Here is a 20,527-nt window from a genome sequence, read left to right as displayed (position 1 = left end):
TTTTGGAGTCGACAGCAGTTTCCAATATCCGACATGGGAGGGAAAATTTGAGGTTTTGCATTTTAACAGGGGACATCCTCTATTCTTTCCCCCCTCTGCTGCCCTTTTAAAGTGCCGACATGAGCCTGCCTTAGTAAAGGGCAGCTGTGTGGTATTCTCTGCATGTAGAAAGCATTAGCTGCCTCTGCATGCCTGGCTGCTGTGCCACTGCCAGTAGGTCTTTTTTGTCCCAGGAATGTCTTTGGTGACTTGGCATCAGCGACTATAAGAGTTGGGTCTTTTGAAGTTCATGCAGCAGTTTAATCTTGACCTATTTATCCTGGTCCCTCATTTAGCTGAGCAGAGATCCAAGTGGCTTACCAAAAACAAAGCATGAGGCAAGGCAGCAGGTCTACCTCCAGGCCAAAGGCTCTCACCCAGTAGTCATTTATTAAGCAACTATTGGGCACAGGTTATGGGTGGAGTATAAGGGGACCTCTGAGAAACACTGTCCTAGAAGCAGATGCCCATCTAGAGGGGAGACTGAAAGAACTATGTTAAGCACCAAACAAAGCATTTGGGGACATAGTGGTGGAAGCAAGTAGCTATATTGGTGCATTCAAGAAAGTTCCTTGGCCCTGGCCTGTTGGGCTCAGCGGTTAGAGCGCCGGCCTGTGGTCCAGAGAGACCTGGGTTTGGTTCCCGCTAAGGGCACGTACCTTGGTTGCAGTTTGTCCCCAGCCCTGGTTGGGGTTGTGTGGGTGGCAACCAGTCAATGTGTCTCTCTCACATCGATGTTTCTCTCTCTTCCACCCTCTCTCCCTCTTGCTCTATCTGAAGATAAAGGCAAAAAAATGTCCTCAGGTGAGGACAAAAAACAAAAGTAAGTTCCTTGGAAGGGGTGACATTTAAGCTGGTCTCTTTTTTTTGTTTTGTTAATCCTCAACCAAGGATTTTTTCCATTAATTGTTTTTAGATGGAGTGGGAGGGAGGGAGGGGGGGGGGAGAGAGAGAGAGAGACAGATAGAGAGAGAGAGAGAGAGAGAGAGAGAACATCCATGTGAAAGTGAAACACTGATTGGCTGCCTCCTAAATGCCCCAATTGGGGATCAAGCCTACAACCTGGGCATGTGCCCTGACCTCCAGTCAAACCAGCAACCTTTCAGTGAATGAGATGGTGTCCAACTAACTGAGCCACACCGACCTGGGCAATAGTTTGTATTTTAATTTAACACGTTAAATTGTAACAGCAGCTTTGTACTGGTTTCTGAGAATAAAGAATTAATCCTGTGTGGACCGTGTTGGGATTCTTTCAGCAAAATTGTGTGAGAGTATGGATGTAGCATCCTTCATGTATTTGACTTCAGTTATAAGATCATCAAAAGTAATTTTTCCAAAAATATTAGAGGACTTTTACTTTTTCCAATGTTCTGTCTTAATCTTTTGATTATTCTCAGTGGAAACGCCAGTGTGGATTTCTTCTTCTTCTTCTTCTGTTTTTTTTTTTTATATTTAAAATTTTTTTTTCTTTATTGATTTGAGAGAGAGAGAGAGAGAGAGAGAGAAACATCCATGTGAAAGTGAAACACTGATTGGCCACCTCCTGCATGCCCCCCACTGGGGATCGGGCCCACAACATGGGCATGTGCCCTGACCAGGAATCGAACCGGCGACCTCTTGGTGCATGGGTCAATGCTCAACCACTGAGCCACACCAGCCGGGCAGATTTCTTTTTTCTTTTTTTTTAATCCTCATCCGAGGACATTTTTCAATTTTTTGTACAGACAGAGTGGGAGGGAGAGAGAGGAAGAGAGAGAGAGGGAAACATCGATGTGAAAGGGACACATTGAGTGGCCGCCACCCACACGACCAACCAGGGCCGGGGACAAACTGCAACCGAGGCACACGCCCTTAGCGGGAACCGAAACCGGGCCTCTCCGGACCGCAGGCAGACGCTCTAACCGCTGAGCCAAACCGTCCAGGGCCGGGCAGATTTCTTTTTTAATAATTCTTTACTAGACTGCTTGTCTTTGGCTTTCAGAGGAATCCTGTCATTGACTAATGATTTTTGTGGACTCCACTATATTCTGCATCAGTGGCAGATTTGCAATTCTAGTTTGCAGCCTATTTACATGGTCTAGTTAGTCATTATATCATCTGATATCCCAACAAGATGCAGGAGGTTACTAAAAGGATAAAATAAAATATATAAGCATAGTAGTATAGTAGATGCTTAATTAAAGGGAAAGCCATCCCCTTCTTCACTTTCTTCAGACTTAGTATATCCATTTTCATTTTATGCCTTTGCCTAGACTATTCCATCCTTTGAGACAGTCAGTTCACAAAGGAATATTTTCATGTTGTGACTACTTGTGCTTCCTTATAAAACATTCTGATGAGCTCACAACTTGGAGCCCTTGGAAAAAGAAAACCCCAGGGTGTAAATGGTTGGAGGCCTGGGGTGGTGGGCATTTCTGGAAACTGAAATTGTCATTAGGGTGAGCTGACAGAGACCTGAATCATACTCAGCATATGGATCGAAGAGGCCAGTTGCACTTAAAACATAGTTAAGATTAAATTTAATGGGATAAGTAATTCGGGCACCTGGAGATGTAAACTGGAATGAGGAACTCAGGAAAGAAGGAACTCAAAAGTGGAGCTGGGAAAGTGGTGGAGATTGTGAGGTAGGTTTTTGATCCTCTGAGATGTGATTTTGGTGGCCTCTTTCCCCTCCATGGGAAAATAAACAACCCACGTCAATCAATCACAGCCACTGGCACTTTAGAAAAATTCCTTTTGGTTTTTAAGTCTTTGATCCTTTTTCAAAAGTCAACACCCTTGACAGGGCTGACATTTTGAGCTGCTAACAGTCACCCCAGGGTCAGTGGATGATTTGATAGGGGAGTCTTGGAGGAGAATGGGAGGGCACGATTGCTGAGAAGGGACAGAAGGCACACCAGGAAATGCAGCCAGGGCATTGGGCCTTCCAGACCTGAGGGGACCAGCAGGTGTGCTTGAGGCTTACATCATTCAGATTTCTATATACCCAGAGACATGCTCTTGAATGTGGCCCTGAGGTTTGCTCTCGACAGCATAAGCCTCCAGCCTGGTCAGACCCACTTCCTCCTCACTGTGGCTGCAGAGTGCCAATCCTCAGCTCTGCCTTCTGCGTCTGCTGCTCTTGGTTTCTTTTCCAGATCCTCCTCCTCTCCCTCTCTGCATATCCTGCCCACCCTCTCAGGCCTCCCATTACCTCCAGCTGTCCTTGACTCTTTTAATAAAGGTTAAAACCTTTTGTTTTTTAAACCTTAGGCCTCTGCAGATCTTTAATTTATAAATGTGAATCCCGAATCCCTGTGAAGTGTTTCTCAGGTTATTTACTTGTATAGGAGCCTCTTTTGCATCTTGGAGGCTAGTATTCTGCAGGACAGGCCCTGGAAGGGTGGAAACCTCATCATCCTCCACTGTGAATCCCCCTGTTAGCTGAGGGTAGTCATTTCTGAGGAAACTCTAGGGACACTTTTTAAAAACTTTTTTATGCCCGGCTGTTTGGCTCAGTGGTTAGAGTGTTGGCTCAGCAGTTAGAGTATCAGTCCATGGACAGAAGAGTTGCAGGTTCAATTCTTTCTGGTCAAGGGCATGTACCTGGGTTGCGGTTTGGTCCCTGGCCATGAGTGGTAGGGAGAGAGGGAGTCCTGCAGGAGGCAGCCAATCAATGTATCTCTCTCACATCGGTGTTCCTCCTACCCCCACCCCTCACCCCATCTGAAGATAAATGGAAAAATGTCCTCTGGTGCGGATAAAAAAAAGAAGCAAACAAAGAAAAAACAAAACAAAAAAAACCCTTTTTTATGGTAAAATAGATCTAAAATTCACCATTTCAACCATTTTAAAATCTACAGTTTAGAGGCATTGTGTACATTTACTGTGTTCTGCAACTATCACTATCATCTGATTTCAGAACATTTTCAATGCCCCTAAAGAAAATCCTGTACCCATTAAGCAGTTTCTCCCCATTTCCCTTCCTTCTGGCCTCAGCAGACACTGATCTGTTGGAATTGTCTATTCTGAATATTTCATATCAGTGAAATCACATAATACATGGACTTTTGTGTCTGGCTTCTTGAAAATAAATATGCCCTGGCCAGTTTGGCTCAGCAGTTAGAGCGGGGGCCCGCAGACCAGAGTCCCGGGTTGGGTTCCCGCTAAGGGTTGTGGTTGCCCTGGCCCCGGTTGGGGTCATGTGGGTGGCAAACAGTTGATGTGTCTCTCTCACATCGATGTTTTTCTCTCTCTCTTCCTCTCTCCCTACCGCTCTATCTGAAGATAAAAGCAAAAATGTCCTCAGGTGAGCATAATAAATAAATAAATATGTACATACATACAAGGTCTTAGACTGCATGATACACCTCTGCTCCCCCAACACAGCTCTTTATTATTGGCCAAATCCTTATACACATGTAAGTAACAAAAAGCAATTCTCCATTCGAAAACCTCCTGATCATGTGGGCAGGCTTAAAATATGGAATACTATACAAAAGGGTCAGTAGTATGGTTGCTGTTGACATGACTTGACCTAGGGTTTCAGGAAGCCGACTTGAGTCAGGCTGGGAGGCCTTTCCTGGAAATCAGAGGTGACTGAGTTGTTGATACGATTGGCTTATCACCTTCACCCATCCTCTCTCCAGTATGCGGTCTACATTTCAAGCTGCTCGTCATTTAGTAACCATTGAACATTCTAGAGTGGGTTGAGTTCTTCAGGGGCAGCTGACAGGAAAGTTGTACCATCCACTGTACTGCAGAACCCTCATTGGTCCTTTGGGCACACTCTTTAAGCCTGAGTACTCGTGCAGAAATTGGATGTCTAAGGGCTCTCTGTCTCACGTGTTGAAATTCCCAGAGGGTGGTTATCCCTCATCCACTATAAAGACAGCTGTTGGATGCCCCTTGTAGCACCCTGTGCTTATTTGCCTCACAGGCTTGTACAACCTCCTTACTGTTCTATTAAATTGCGCAGGATCTTTCTTCTCGTCTGCGCACCCTCCAGTCCTCCACTCATTGATGCATCTTGAGTCCAGGCACAGTACTGCCAGAAGGTGTGTCACCCATCTACCTAAAAAACACTATCTTCAATGTGCCGTTCTTCTACTGAAGAATCTGTGCTACTGTCTTGGTATCCAAATTCTTATTTAGTTTTCTAGCCCATCTCTTTCCTTTTTTGGTGTAGACTGTGGCCCTCCATACTGATCAGGCTGGTCTCATTCCTCGTCCCCATCAAGCCCTTAGCTTTTCCTTCTTGGGCTTGAAATGACTACCTGCCTTTGCTCATTTTTTTTTCCTGACCAGTCTAACTCTCCCTTTGAAGCTCAGCTTAGGTTCAGCAGTTGCACAAAGCCTCCCCAGACATTCTTACAAGTCTTGCTTCCTGCACTAAACTTATGTTGTACTCTAACGTCACAGAATTTAGAGCAGGTGGAGAACCTTTTTTAGTAAAGATTTTATTGCTTACTCTTTTCTCCCCAATTAGATGACCAGCGCTCAGAGGAAAGGACAATAAAGTTAAGCAGGTAAAGTGGGAAGGCATTGGATTGTGAATCTAAGACCCAGGTCACCTCTGGGCACAGCCACTTGCCGGCTGTATTGTCTTGGCAAAACTACGTATCCTAACTTCCGTTCTCATCTGTAGAATGAGTGGGGGTTAAGGAGGGTGTATTAGTTTCCTATCTGCTGCTATAACAAGTTACTACAACTTAGTGGCTTAAAGCAACAGAAATTTATTCTCTTACTGTTCTGGAGGTCAGAAGTAAAAAATGGGTTGGCAGGGCAACATTCCTTCTGGAGGCAGTAGGAAGAATCCATTTCATGTCTTCTTCAGCTTCTGGAAGCCCACTGCCTGCATTCCGTGGCTCATTGCTCCCGCCTTCATCTTCAAAGCCCATTGTTCCATCTCCTTGCTGTGTCCCTGATTCTCTTTTTTCCTTTATAAGGACCCTTGTGACTATATTAGGCCCAACTAGTTAATCCAGGATAATCTCCCCACCTCAAATTTGATCACATCTGTAAAGTCTTTTATACCATGTAAGGCAATATATTCACAGGTCCTGGGGATTAGGACATGATTAGGACATAGGGGCCATTATTCTGTCTACCACAGTGGGTTTTTAGGTCTCTTGTACCTCTAACATGCCATGAATCTAAAGACAGATTTCTTCCAGTTTTTTAAGGAGCTTAGTGCTGTACTAGATAAATTATGTTTATCCATGAGGATTTTATCTACTCAGATTGTTATTAGGTATTCTAGGGCCTGATACAACTCAGCAATAAAACTGAGTGCAAACCTTAGGATTGTTCTGTTTTCAGGTTTCCACGGACTACGCTTTTACTAGCAAAAATTTGATGATGCTCCTCTACCTATCTTTGATATTTGTGCTTTGTACATTCTGAAAAAGCCTCAAAGAATTTAATCTGTTTCCCAGTAACCAGAGATAGCCTTTAAACAGCCTGTTAATTATCCTGGTGATTCTGCCACATTTTTAGTGGTCTCTCCATAAATTCCTGAATGTGTTTCCAGGTCCTCTTGCATAAGTTGAAGTCAATGCATTGTTAAGGTCTAGAAGCCCAGTAGTCTTGGATACAAACCTAGTTAGTCTTTTTTGTAACTGCTACTTATGGTATTACACAGCAAATTAGATTGGCATTTGCATAGGTGTTATGGTATTTTTTCCTACATCCCGTAGGGTGGTGTCCACCAGGGTGACCACTGTTTACAAAGCAGTGAGAAAGCATTCATAAAATATACTTATAATGGCTCTCTTGTTTTCTCCCCAGTGTTCAGCTCATTGCGCTGAGAGAGGATTCCCCATGGGTTGAAAAACATATTCCTCCCACCACATAATTTTAAGTTTTGAGGTTACTTTTGACTGTCCAATCTGAGAAATGCACAATGTGAGTCAATCATTTATCTTCAGCCTGCATATTGAAGTTTTCTTTCCCTTTTGTTTCCTAGATGCACCCACTGGGCCTATGTAATAACAATGACGAAGAGGACTTGTATGAATATGGCTGGGTAGGAGTGGTGAAGCTGGAACAGCCAGAATTGGACCCAAAACCATGCCTCACTGTCCTGGGCAAGGTAAGTACCAGGCTCTCCCAGACTCTCCTGATTTTAATTGGTGTTCTCCACTCTCCCAAAATCCTTGCTGGTACCGTGCTCTTTCCTAGATGATGTCGAGTGGGTTGAGCACTAAGACATGTCTTGTAGCAACCCACCAAGGCACTACAAGCTTGGACTCTGATGGAGACTACTAGCCTCAGTCAGCTCCACCTCTTATCCACTTTGTGGCCTTAGGCAAGTTACTTCCCCCAAAGACTCTCAGTTTCTTATCTGTGAAATGGGTTCATAATAGAGATTCACAATACCTTATCTTTTACCCTTTGGGCCAGCTGTTTCAGAATTCTGAGACTTTGAGGGTTTAAAAAGGTATTCAAGTGTCAAACACATTCATATTTGTGTAGTAAACTTTATGGATATTCACATTAGTGGGTTAACTAAAATCTAAATAGCCTCATGTTAGTACAGGGCAACTTTGCCTCCAAAATGAGTTCAGGTCCATTAAATTTTGCTGCCAAGTAAGCTATGGAAAAACTTTTGGGTCTTAGGGCTTTTTTGGTTTCAGAATGGCAGACAGCAATTATGCTCCTGTATTAGAACTTACCTCATAGAATGGTTAGGAGGTGAGATGAGACACAAGCATCTAGCACAGAATAAGCTTTCAAAATATGTTTGCTACCATTGGCTTTTGTCATCCCATTTAGAAGTATGAAAAAAGACTTTTTTTAAGCCAAGAATATCAGCATTACCTCTGACTGCAATGTAAGATAGAAATAAATTTATTTTGGAAAACCATGCATCAGTGATCTTAAAATATGACAGGTAACAGCCTGTCTTAAACTGGATCATTTTGTGAAAGGGAAAGCTCTGGAAAAAGTTATTAGAATTTTGATTGGAGAAAGGGTGGTATCTCCTAAGGATTGTCTGGACATTTTTTATAATCTCAGAAGCTGCTGTTCTAGGTACCATGGGGAGACAGCTGGAGAGGAAATGGTCCTGGTTCCTGGGCTCTTAAGGACTTTTTGGGAGATGCAGTCAAGAGAAGAGGTTTTGGTGCAGGATACTTTCCCAGCCCTGAAGATATCCCAGCCAATGTCTCCTGAACAACTTTTGGCCCAGGAGACCCTTATAGATCTAATCTATGATTTTTGCTTCCCACCTCTCTTCTGAGTGGCTTCCTAGCACTTGTCAAGTTTTGCCCTTTTATAGCACAAAACAAACAAACACAGGAGTTATTACCTGTTTGGTTTATAGTTCACAGAGTTGAATCAAGGTGTTTTCGGTGGCCCAGGCCCTGATACTTTTTGTTTAAATAGCTGGCCAGAACTGCTTAATGATGCTAGGAGAGCAGTAACTCCCTTGAAAGTATTTTAGTGTTTTCCTAGGAAAAATGCCAGCTACATCCAAAGGCTGTAGAACAGTGCTTTCCTTGTAGGTAGTACGCTCCTAATAGAATATTTTCTCCTTTACTTAAGTTGCTGCTGTGCAGAGCTCAGCAGCTTGTCTTGATTTGCTTTACCCCAGTTCAGTGGGATCCCACCTTTGTGTTTGTAAATGGGCTGGAACAGGGCTCCCAGGGACACCCTCTTCTCCCATTGTGTTCCCTCCTCTACCTAGAACAACCCTGTAGTGGTTTTACTTGGAGAGTTTTGTATGGTTTGGCCTGCTGACCTGTGAAGCCAGGCGGAATACAAACCCAGATATATATTGAATCATTAAGTACTTCTTGGGTTTATTCATTCACCAAATATTTATTGAATGTAGGGGCCCAGAAGCTAAGGGTGTGGTTTTACCTGCTTACAAGCAATAGCCCCCCCCACCCCACCCACACACCTTGTTTCTGTTTAGAGAGGTTGTATGGTGGCCAGGCAGTATTTACATGTGGTTAGTTACTGAAATTTGGCTTAACACCTGAGTAAAATCATTAGCAAAAATGCTTGGGCAAGACAGTTTTGAATTTATTTACAACCTGGGTTGGTGCAGGAGGTATGAAAAGTTAGGCATCTCTCTTTCTGTCTCCCTTTTTTTCTCTTTCATCTTCTTAAAGTGTAGTTGTTCTCAGCTTCAATTATTTTTTAACTTTGCTAACTGTGCTTTTTTTTTTTTTTTCCTGAGTCCCCAAGGGCAGTGGCAAGAGACTAGGGTAAAGAAAAGCAAAGTGGTCCTCTTGGACAGCCTGATCTCCTGCAGATATCATGGCTTTTCATCATTTCTTTGCTCTTAGTGGCTATGGTGAGGAGGTGGACAGTGGAGAGAGGCACAAAAGGAGAAACATCCAAGTCAGTGTGGGGGTGGGGGGAGGGACTTCTCTGTATGGATGTTGAAACTTGTTAAAAACCATAGAAGGGAGGATTCTGTATTTCAGGCATTCTGAAAAGCCTGTGGGAGAATAGGGGAGGGACAGACACACACCCCTTTCCCTCCCCCATCACCCACCCTCATTACCCACCTGCCCCACCCGCCCACAGAAAATGCCATGGGGCGAAAAGTTGGAATAAGAGAGGAATGTACTAAATTAAAAAAAAAACGTAAATGCCTCTCCAGGAGTTCAAATAAAGTTTCATTTTTAAAAGCAAAAGACATAAACTCATCACCTTGGTTTATTACTGAGTGCTTTTGAACTGCTCAGAAAGGAACACTGTAAACTTGGGAGAAAAAAATGATTTATGATCCCCTCCTCATAGTCTTTTTGATTCTGCAGGAGATGGGACAGACAGTAGGATCAGCTAGAGAGGCAGAGTTGGGGTGATGGTGAGCCCCCCAGGCTCTGGGCAAATCTTAGCTTTTCAGGGCCTCTTTTTCACTGAATATGAAGTGGCTGTTCTGGGCCCTTTGCTCTTTTAATATTTTGAGCTTCTGTATCATATTTAAAACCTTCCCTTGCTATTCTAGTTTGAAGAGATTCTAATTGCAACATTGAAAGACAGACTTCATTACTTGTGATAATTTAAATTCTAGGAAATTAAAATAGAATAAAATTGATGTTTCTGAGTAGCTCACTATTGAAAGTAGGGGTCTTAAACCATCCTATTTCTATGACCTCTCAGTCTCATGGAGAGTCATGGAAGGGAACACACAAAATGTGCTGGAGTTTCTAACAAATCCCACCTGGCCCAGATTTCATAAATTGAGGCAGAGTCTGCCCCTCACACCTTCACATCCCATGTTAGCATTGCAGTCTTAGCCCTGGCCGGTTTGGCTCAGCAGTTGGAGTGTCGGCCTGCTGACCAGAGAGTCCCGGGTTTGGTTCCCGCTAGGGGCACATACCAAAATAAAATAAATAAAAATAGAGTTATAGTCTTAGGGAGGGTTTTGAAAGACAGAATGGTCAGTGGGCATGGACTTGGCTCTTTCTAGTACTTAGAGGACAGTGAGTAAGTTAATGAAAAGGTAAGAAAGGCAGGGAATTTTAAGTCACAGAGATCCAGCTTTGGCTGAGTGACCTTAGAAAGATCACTTCAGCCCTTGGGCTTTACTCTTCTCATTGGGGCTTATGCTGTTTTTGTCATTGTGGTGGGGGTGCTGCAAGATGTTTTTGGAGCACTTAATATAGAGCCTGGCTCAGGGTAAATGCCCAATGAGAGTGTAAAAGCAGCCATCATGGATTGGCTGCTCACCATGTACTAAGAGTGTTATATGCAGTGTGTCTCCTTTCATTGTCAGACTAACTCTGAGACTGTCCAGATTACCATTTTGCAATATAGAAATGGAGTCCCAGGGATGCTGTCATATAACCTAGGATTGAATGGCTCCTAAGTAGCTAAGCTAAGATCTGAGATGAAGACTGTTCTACTTCTATAGTGTTAGTCTCTTCCCTTTGCCTCTTTTTTGTCTTCATCAGTTTTTCTAGATAAAAATCAAATGCTTTTCAGTAGTCACTGTCTTGGTTAGTACTGTTGGTCTCACTTCATAGAAATCTATCTTGAGCTACATTGCTGTAATATAGTCTGGGTGGCATCAAGGAACCCATGACGGGGTTACTGCTGCTCTTCTAGAATAACTGATTCCGGGGCTCAATGCCAGTGGCTTCTCCCTAAGTCTTGTCCTTTGTGCATCTGCTTTATTCCCTACTCCTCCACCTGCTTGATTGGAGACATGACCCCTCATTATCCCTGGGCCTGACACTCCCTTGATTTTATGTCTAAAGGATTCCAGAAAAGGGATTCATTGGCCCATCTTGGATCAGGTGCTCACCTTTAGTGTGGTCAGCTGTGATCTGAGGCTGGAAACACACTGGAACTTAGCTTCCTGCCCAGCCATGTGTGAGGAGGAGATGTGCTCTCTAGTAGAAAGCCAGTTGGGTCAGTGCTGAACTACCATCCCCTAAGCAGCCCCCTCCAGTCACCAAGCCAGTGGATGATGTCCTCAGTTTATCCTGAGTTATTCAGAGAGGCTCCAGTTGGAAGGGACTCCTGGTTCAGGTGTACTATGAAGAGTCATATCCTCTTGCCCTGAACTGAGGGCCAATCCCTGGGACAGACAGCCATTGTTATGAGAGGAGAAGTGAGTCCATTGGGCTGGAGAGGTCGGGCAGGTTTTACAGAGAGGCTTGTGTGAGATGGGAGATGTTAGAATACTCTCCAGGAATAGGGCAGAGAGAAAGGGAGCAAGAAATTGTAAAAGGGGCATTGAAAATTGCTAGGGAAAGAAGAGGCTTTCAGATTAAGGAGTTTGATCTTTATCTCCTAGGTAGCTGGGAGCCACTGAAGGTTTCTGACAAAGGGTCATGGGTTCCACAGAGTCCCTCCAGTTTGGGAAATATTCATTTGGCAGTGGCAGCTAGGCTAGTTGGAGAGGGGGAGGATCAGGTTATTTTTTGCTGCTGGCTGTTTTGGGGAATAGAATGGGCCCAGACATCAATTCTTTTAAATGCTTTGGTGAGACCCAAGTCAGTGACATTGCCAAGGACACCTTGTGTTTGCCTTCTGATGTCTCAGTCTCTTCATATGGCTTTTTTTCTGTTTTCACATTTAGGCAAGTGTGAAATGTATAGGCAAGTGAGCTGGTCCGAAATCCTGGCTCTTCTGATGAGCAATAGGAAACCCAGAGATGAGGGTTTTACAGAGAATCGAACCCTTACATTCATTTTCACTTCATCAGCCCACATCCAGCCCTCAGAGTGTCTTGGTAACTTCTTCAGAAAGAATGGATAAAGACTCTGGTAACCAAAATGATTGGAAGACAGGAAACAAAATCAAAGGAATTTTACTTTTTCAGGGTGGTTGTGAGGAGAGGTAGCATGTAACTGTTAAGACTTGGGTTTAGATGTCAAACTAACCTGAGTTAAAATCTCACTTCCAGCCCTTTAAGCTGTGTGACCTGGGGCAGCCACTAAGACCCCTCTGCTTCCGTAGGTGAGAACAGCACCTAAAGGAACTAGTGTGTGTCAAGTGTGGTGGTGGTTTCTGGTACAACTGAAAGCATTGAATAAAGTAGCAACTCCTATTGATCATCGTCTCTTCTTTTCTTTCTACCTACCTTATTATCCTTCAGTTTTTTTACGCACTCTAACAGCTATTACTTAAAAAGTCAAATCCACAGAGACAAAAATAGAATGGTGATTGCCAGGGCCTTATGTGTTGGGGAGTTAGTGTTTAAAGGGAACAAAGTTTCAGTTGAGGAAGATGAAAAAGTTCTGGAGATGGATGGTGGTGATGGTTGCACAATATGAATGTACTTGTGCTACTGCACTGTACACTTAAAAATGGTTAAAATAGCCCTGGCCGGTTTGGCTCGGTGGTTAGAGCGTCGGCCTGCAGACCACAGAGACCCAGGTTCGGCTCCTGCTAAGGGCACGTACCTCAGTTGCAGTTTGTCCCCGGCCCCGGTTGGCATTGTGTGGGTGGCAACCAGTCAATGTCTCTCTCACATCAATGTTTCTCTTTCTTTCTCCCTCTGTCCCTTCCACTCTATCTGAAGATAAATGCAAAAATGTCCTCTGGTGAGGATTTAAAAAAAAAAAAATAAAGGTTAGAATAGCCCTGGCAGTATGGCTCAGTTGGCTGGGCGTTGTCCTGTGTACCAGGAGGTCACGGGTTCAGTTTCTGGTTGGGGCACATGCCTGGGTTGTAGGCTTGATCCCCGATGGGGGCGTGCATGAGGAAGTTAATCAGTGATGTTTTTCTCTTTCTTTTTTTCTCCCTTCCTCTCTCTAAAGGTCAATAAAAACTATTTAAAAATGGTTAGAATGGTAAATTTTATGTTATGTATATTTTACCACAATGAAGAAAAATAAGTCATTTTATAATAAGTATATGGAGTTTGATGACTAGGGTATTTTTAAAAAGTAAGCATTTTGTTAGTGGAAATGATGGAGTGTAGTCCCATCATGAATAACGACTGCTTCTACTGAGTCCTGGTGGAAAGCAAACCCTTTGTCCCATAAGATGAGTTACAGGAGCAGCAAGGACAGAGACCACATTCTCCTTTGCACCTCACGCACCACCAGGAAGATCTCTTATCTATCTTTCAAAGAACAAATGCCAAAATAGAGAATTTGAGTAAAAGAAAAACATAATTTTATTTGTATTTGCTTTTCAGTACATAGTGGAAAACCAGACACTAACTACAATCCAAAGATGTTTGAATTTCTTTGCCAAATATTAACTAGAACCTATCACTGTATTTCATGATAGGTTCATGAAATACAGTGATAGGCAGTAGTTGGTCCTTAAAGGAAGAAAAAGATTCAAGAATAATGCAGAAAGTGGACCATCACCCCATAATGATGGGTAAACTCATGGTGAAGGTGTTAAAGGAGCACAGTGGTTCCCAAAGTGTGGTTAGGGAACCCCTAGGGATCCTTAAGATTCTTCCTAGGGCACCCACCAGATCAGAGCCTTTTTCATAACACTAAAATGTCACTTGCTTTTCTCACGTTCATTCTCTCACAAGTATATGGTGGAGTTTCCAGAGGCATCAGTTTGTGTGGTGACTTCATTTCTCTGACAGCTAATAGAATGTGTGCTTATATATTTTAAAGATTTCTCAGTTTTAACACCTAATATGAAAATATTAATAGATATAACCCACAGAAATGGAAGTGGTTGGGGTTCTTAAATTTGGAGAATGTGAAAGTCGACCAGAGATTTGAGTGCACCAAACTAGCATTATGTTCCCACTGTTATTATCTCATAGAGTTTGGCATAGAGAGAAACCCTGTTATGAAGTTAGTGGAAATGAGCACCAGACAATACAGGAAATGAAGGTGAATGTGTTGTCATGAATAATTTTGTTCTGCAGTATTGGAGCCAAAAGATTGTTGGTTCCAAAAATCAGAGTTAGTAATCTGAATATAGTCAGTGGGTTGCTGTTTTCCACATTTAATAACGAATAACCAAATGATGAATTTGAATAATTTAAGTGAGAAAGATCTTAGTGTCTTTGAGGCTTGCACTGGGATATAAGCTTCAGCCTTGACCTTCCCAGACAGGGCTGATCTGGATGGGAGGACTTGAGTCAGGAACTCTGAGCACTTGGGTAAAGCTGCTGAGTTATTTGTGAGCCATGTAGGTGTGGAGGGGTACGGAGCTTATCTTTTAGCGTGCCATTCTCATTTGGGTTTTTGGTCACAGATGTTCATTTCCTGTGATACCTGAGTATCCTGCTCCTTATGCTGAGCCTAGCTTAACACTCCTGAGTATGAGATTCCCGACTCGAGAGGTGGTAGGACTGAAATCCTGGATTCTGACTTGCTGTGGGAAAGGGAAGAAGGCAGTGACTGTAGGAGGGTCTCAGAGGCAGCTAAGCATCATGGGCATGGGCCTCCCCCAGTCAGGGAAGTGAGTACGATATTTGCCACATACCTGAGCACAGGGCACTGTGACTACAGCTTATTGCTGTGGTATCCCTGGGAGCACCATGTTGCTTGGAACACTTACACCTTCCTAGGGCATGTGATCCAAGTCCTCTAATTGCAGTGCAGTGATTCTCAACTGGGGGCATTTTGCTCCCCATCTCCTGCCCTCCCCAGGCCCAGGGAACATTTGGCAATGTCTGGAGAGAGACATTTTTGGTCTTCAGACAAAAATATCTAGGAGGTGGTGAGGGTGCTACTGGCATCTAGTAGGTAGAGGCAAGGGGTGCTCCTCAACCCAGGACAGCCCCTGACAGCAAAGAATTATCTGGCCCCAAATGTCAGTAGTGTCTCAGTTGAAAAATACTATCTTACCATGTCATACAAGTTTTGTCTCCCTAAGAAGACCTTAAATTTCACTTTTTTCCTCCATCATTCCCTTATCTGCCCCACTGCCCTCTCGTATAATGACAGGTTCATGGAAGCCTTGTGGTATATTCTGTTGAAGTGCAGGATCAGTGTTAGAGCATATTTGTGTTTCCACGTGAAGAGTACAAAGAGCCAGATCTTGGAGTCATGTGGCCTAAATGCAAATGATAAGTCTTCTACTTTGGTATTAGCTGGGTAACTTTGGGTGAATTAGCCTCTCTTTGCTTCCATTTCTCTCTATCCCCCTCTGTAAAGATAGTTGTGATGACTTAAATATAATGTATGTTAAGTTCTTGGAATGTGTGAACACTCAATAAATAGCAGTTTCCTACCCTCTGTAAACACACTCCTACTAAACGGATGGGAACCCTTTTTCTAAGGTGAGCTGAGGTGGATTTCTTGTTGGAGAGGAAGTTTGGAAGGCTCTTCAGATTAATTTTGGGTAAATACTTCCCATATTAGGTTAAAAAAGAAAACAGGAACATAGGAGAAATCAGGTTGGGAGGAAAAGATTGACATGATGTAAATGGAAAAAGGAAATCTTAGGGAATACCACTTCTAAGGCCATGTGTGTGATTTGAAAGTCACAAACTTTTATTATTATTATCATTATCATTATTATTTTTATCTTGACCTGAGGACATTTTTCGAGTTTTTGTTCAGATAGAATGGGAGGGAGAGAGAGAGAGAAACATCGACATGAAAGGGACACATTGGGTGGCTGCCTCCCACATGACCCAACCAGGGCCGGGGACAAACTGCAACCGAGGTATGTGCCTTTAGCGGGAACCGAACCCGGGTCTCTCTGGACCACAGGCCGACGCTCTAACTGCTGAGCAAAACCGGCCAGGACGAAAGTCACAAACTTTTAATTTGATGCCTTTCTTCTACACTTAAATCTTCCAGGAAACTCTTGGCTAAAGGCTATATTAAGCATAATATATATATTTTTAACTTATCTGAGACATTTTCAGCTATAGAAGGCTAACCAAAACCATTATTTGAAGTCCACTGAAAGGCTTAAGGGAGGTTTTAGAGAGAGTGAGTGAGTAGAACAAATAATACCTGCCAACACAAGGAGTACAGGCTCCTGGCCACCTCCCAGGACTGGGGGAAGCCTGGCTTGCAATATTCCTTCTGGCCATTGTCCCCACCAATTGAACCAGGCTCTCAGCAGGGAAAGGGCCGCAAATGAGGCTGTCTTAGGAAACTAGGAATGGTGTGACAGGCTAGCAGGAAAGTCCATCAAAAATAGCTAACGACTTTGTCTACCTTTGAGAGGCTATTTTAAAGTATGAAAGCAGTTAGAATGTAACATTTTAAGTCACCGTAATATTTATAGTACCTGTTCCAAGTTGGGTAAACTAAATCTCATACCTGGAGACAAGCCCCAAGTCCCATCTTCTCTGTTTCAGATACAAAGAGGGGCCTAGCACACGCCTGGCCATGTGCATGAATTAACCCAATGAGCAACAGTGGGTTCAAGTGCGTTTCTGGCCATGTCCCTGGGCTTTTCAGATTTGGGGGACTGTCTTGGCAGGGACTGTGTGTAATTAATTGACTATCTCCTAAGTCCTGGAAAACCTGCACACCATGTTTGACCATAGTATCTTTGAAAGGATTTGAGTTGCACTTGTGTATGATATTGGAACACCCCTAGCCTGCGCAGAGATCCCACTGGGTGCAGAAGCAGGAGGAATGGGTATATTGGCAAAATCCTGTCTGCTGCCCTTGGTCACAAGATTGTCTTAGACTGCAGACAAATGCAGTTTCTTTTTGTTGTTCTGTCCTCTGTGTTTGTTTCCTTTCCAAAAAGCTCCATATTTTATTTGATTAAAGGTACCCTTCTGCTTTGGTGATCTTGTTTTCCAAATCAAACATTGGGCTATGCGTTGGGATTAATGCTTTTTGTGCTCTGTTTTAAGTTTGAGATAGTCTAAACAGTTCCTTTGATAATGAAATACTTTAAATTCTGCATCATTTTTGCTAGTTATAAAAATAATAGCAAATAAAAGCATTTCAGTGCATTCCAATTGTTCTAAGCACTGCTGGATAAAATAAAGTTCTAGTCAGCCTTAAGAATGTAGGCTATTTTTTGGGATGTGCAAAGGCACTTGACCTTCACTATTACACATTAACCTGTTACTGGTAGATTTTCACAAATGTATCAGCTCTTAAGTGAACCTCAGAGAAAAGAATGTGGGATATGCAAGGAACTTTTGTTACATTGGCTTGACTTTTAGAAATACAATTTTAAAGTGTTTAGCTTCAAAAGTTTTCTTTTTCATTTGTAAACAGATTACTTTTTAATGAGTTAATTTTTTTTTTAAAGTGTCAATTGATAGAATCTTAACTTGTGTTTTTTTTTAATCTTCACCTGAGGACATTTTTGCATTTATCTTCAGATAAAGGGGGAGGGAGGGAGGGGGGAAGAGAGAGAGAGAAACATCAACGTGAGAGAGACATATCAAGTAGTTGCCACCTACACAACCCCAACCGGGGCTGGAGATGAACTGCAACCAAGGTACGTGTGCCCTTAGCAGGAACCGAACCCAGATTCTCTGGTCTGCAGGCCGCTCTACCCGCTGAGCCAAACCAGCCAGGGCAGAATCTTAACATTTTTATACCCCAATTTTATTTTATTTATCTGTTTATTTATTTATTATTGATTTGTAGAGAGAGGAAAGGAGAAGGAGAGAGAGAGATAGAAACACTGATGAGAGAGAACATCCATTGGCTGTGTCCTGCATGCCCCCCACTGGGGATCAGGCCCACAACCTGGGCATGTTCCCTGCCTGGGGATTGAACCAGCAACCTGTTGGTGCCTAGGTCGACACTCAACCACTGAGCCACACCAGCTGGGCATATACCCCAATTTTAAAGGTATACCCAAGCCCTGGCCAATCTGGCTCAGTAGTTAGTGTCGGCCTGTGGACCAAAGAGTCCTGGGTTCAATTTCGGCCCAGGGCATGTACCTCGGTTATGGTTCATCCCTGGCTCCAGATGGGGTCGTGTGGGTGGCAACCAATCGATATGTCTCTCTCACATCGATGTTTCTCTCTCTCTCTCTCTCTCTTTCTCTCTCTCTCCCTCCCTTCCTCCCAGTCTGTCTGAAGATAAGTAGGGAAAAAAAAAATCCTTGGGTGAGGATTAAAAAATAAAAATTAAAAAATAAATAAAATACATTAACAAAAAAAAAGTATACCCAAGTGTTTGTGTGTGTAAGCAATATAATAGTCTTTACCACCAGTCTTTTATTCCTAGTACCAAGAACAGTACCTAACATACATAGCAGCCACTCAGTATGTATTTGTAACGTGAAAAAATTAATTATGGAGAATTTGAAAATAGAAGGAAAAAATTGCCTTTAATTCTATACCCTTACTTAACCCAAGTATTATCAATTTGGGTTATTCCCTCCAGTCTTCTTCCCTGGACCATATTGCTAATGTAATTATTATGAAGGTAAAAATGTCTGCTCTGCCTTTTCAAATTTATATGCTACTCATTTTACCAATTTGATATTATTTTCATAATCTATAATTGTAATGGCTGCATAACATGACAATTGAATATACCATTGATTTAGTTGACCATTTCCCCAGGGCTCGGTAATTAGATTGCATCTGTTTTATTTTTAACCTTTAAAAGTAAACCAAACTGAAACCTTTCTTTATGTAGGATGGGCTTTTTGGGTTTCTTTTTTCTTTTTTAATTATTCCCTATCATAATATTTTAGGAGATTATAGATCACAGGATATAAACTTTTTTTGTGTTTCTTGATATAAAGTTATAAATTGCTATACAGGAAAGTTCTCTCAGTTTACCCTACCACTAGTGTAGTAAGTGAATGGTTTTTCACAAAAACAATGTTAACATTGACTATTGTCATTAATGTGTTTCTTTTACTAATTTGAAAAGTAAAAATAGTACTTCATTGTTTTCATTTACATTTCTTTGATCATTAGCAAATATTGAACTCCAAGAAATTTCCCATCTACTTATTAAATTTCCTCTTATGAATTGCCTTTTCTGGTCTCTTGCTCATTTAAGGGTGGGTCTCAATGTAAATTGTTTTATAATTATTCATTCCTTGTTATTTGGAATACTTTTTAACTGACCCTTTTATTTACTTATATATTTGTTTAGTTTGCTTGGTGTACAGAAGTTTAAATTTTTTACATAGTTATCATTCCTTTATGATTTCTTCTATTGCTTCTAAACTTATTTTATTCCCTTCTTTGAAAACTTAGAATCATTTATACCTTTTCTACTTTTTCTGTGGTCACTGTTTTTCTTTTAATATATTACATCTTTAAATCATCCAAATTTATTAATTTTAATTAAAAACTTTTTTTTGTTAATCCTCACCCGAGGATATTTTTTTCATTGATTTTTAGAGAGTGGGAGGAAGGGACAGGGGATTGAATCTGCAACCCAGGTACATGCCAGTGACTGGGAATCAAACCCAAGACCCTTTGGTCCTCTGGCCAACGCTCTAACCACTGAACAGCACCAACCAGGGCCCAACATTTATTTATTTATTTATTTAATCCTCACCCAAGGCCTTTTTTTTTTCCCCATTTTTTTGTTCGGATAGAGTGGGAGGAAAAGAGAGAGAGAGAAACATCGACATGAAAGGGACACATCGAGTGGCTGCCACCTGCACGGCCAACCAGGGCCGGGGACATACAGCAACCGAGGTACGCGCCCTTAGCAGGAACTGAACCCGGGTCTCTCTGGACTGCAGGCCGATGCTCTAACCGCTGAGCCAAACTGGCCAGGGCCCAACATTTATTTTGACATGTACTATCTAGAGTGGCTAAGTAGTCTCTCTCTTAAGTCATTTTCTTTATTTTATATATCCCCCTCCTTTAAAAAAATAATATATTCTGTTCCACTGTATACTAGAGTAGGATCATATCCTGTGATCTCTGATCAATTTCTGTATCCCTTTTTGGGCTAGTCCCACACTGTTTTAATTTTTGTTGTTTTAAAATATATTTTCAGAGCTAAGTAAAATATGCTTGGGAATACATTGAAAAGAGTTCATCTGTAAAATTACAAAGCAAATGCCTATTTGTGCTGTTTTTTTCTTTTCTGATTTTGACAGAGAGAGAGAGAGAGAGAAACATCAATCAGAAACATTGATTGATTGCCTCATGCACACCCTACTGGGGATCGAGCCCACAACCTGGGCATGTGCCCTGACC

The 20,527-nt window shown here is 42.3% G+C and overlaps 1 protein-coding gene across 1 annotated transcript in view; it reads left to right on the top strand.

The window, feature by feature from the left end:
* ZNRF3 (zinc and ring finger 3) overlaps positions 1-20,527 on the top strand; it is a 164,210-nt gene that overhangs the window by 90,209 nt on the left and 53,474 nt on the right. Inside the window, exon 2 of the mRNA XM_036276411.1 lies at positions 6,986-7,111. Within this exon, the coding sequence (XP_036132304.1) occupies positions 6,986-7,111 (126 nt within the window). The remainder of the gene's footprint in view (positions 1-6,985; positions 7,112-20,527) is intronic.

The sequence above is a fragment of the Molossus molossus genome, unplaced genomic scaffold, assembly GCF_014108415.1.
Source record: "Molossus molossus isolate mMolMol1 unplaced genomic scaffold, mMolMol1.p scaffold_m16_p_22, whole genome shotgun sequence".
Taxonomy (NCBI): Eukaryota; Metazoa; Chordata; class Mammalia; order Chiroptera; family Molossidae; genus Molossus; species Molossus molossus.
This window is presented reverse-complemented; position numbering and strand designations above follow the sequence as displayed.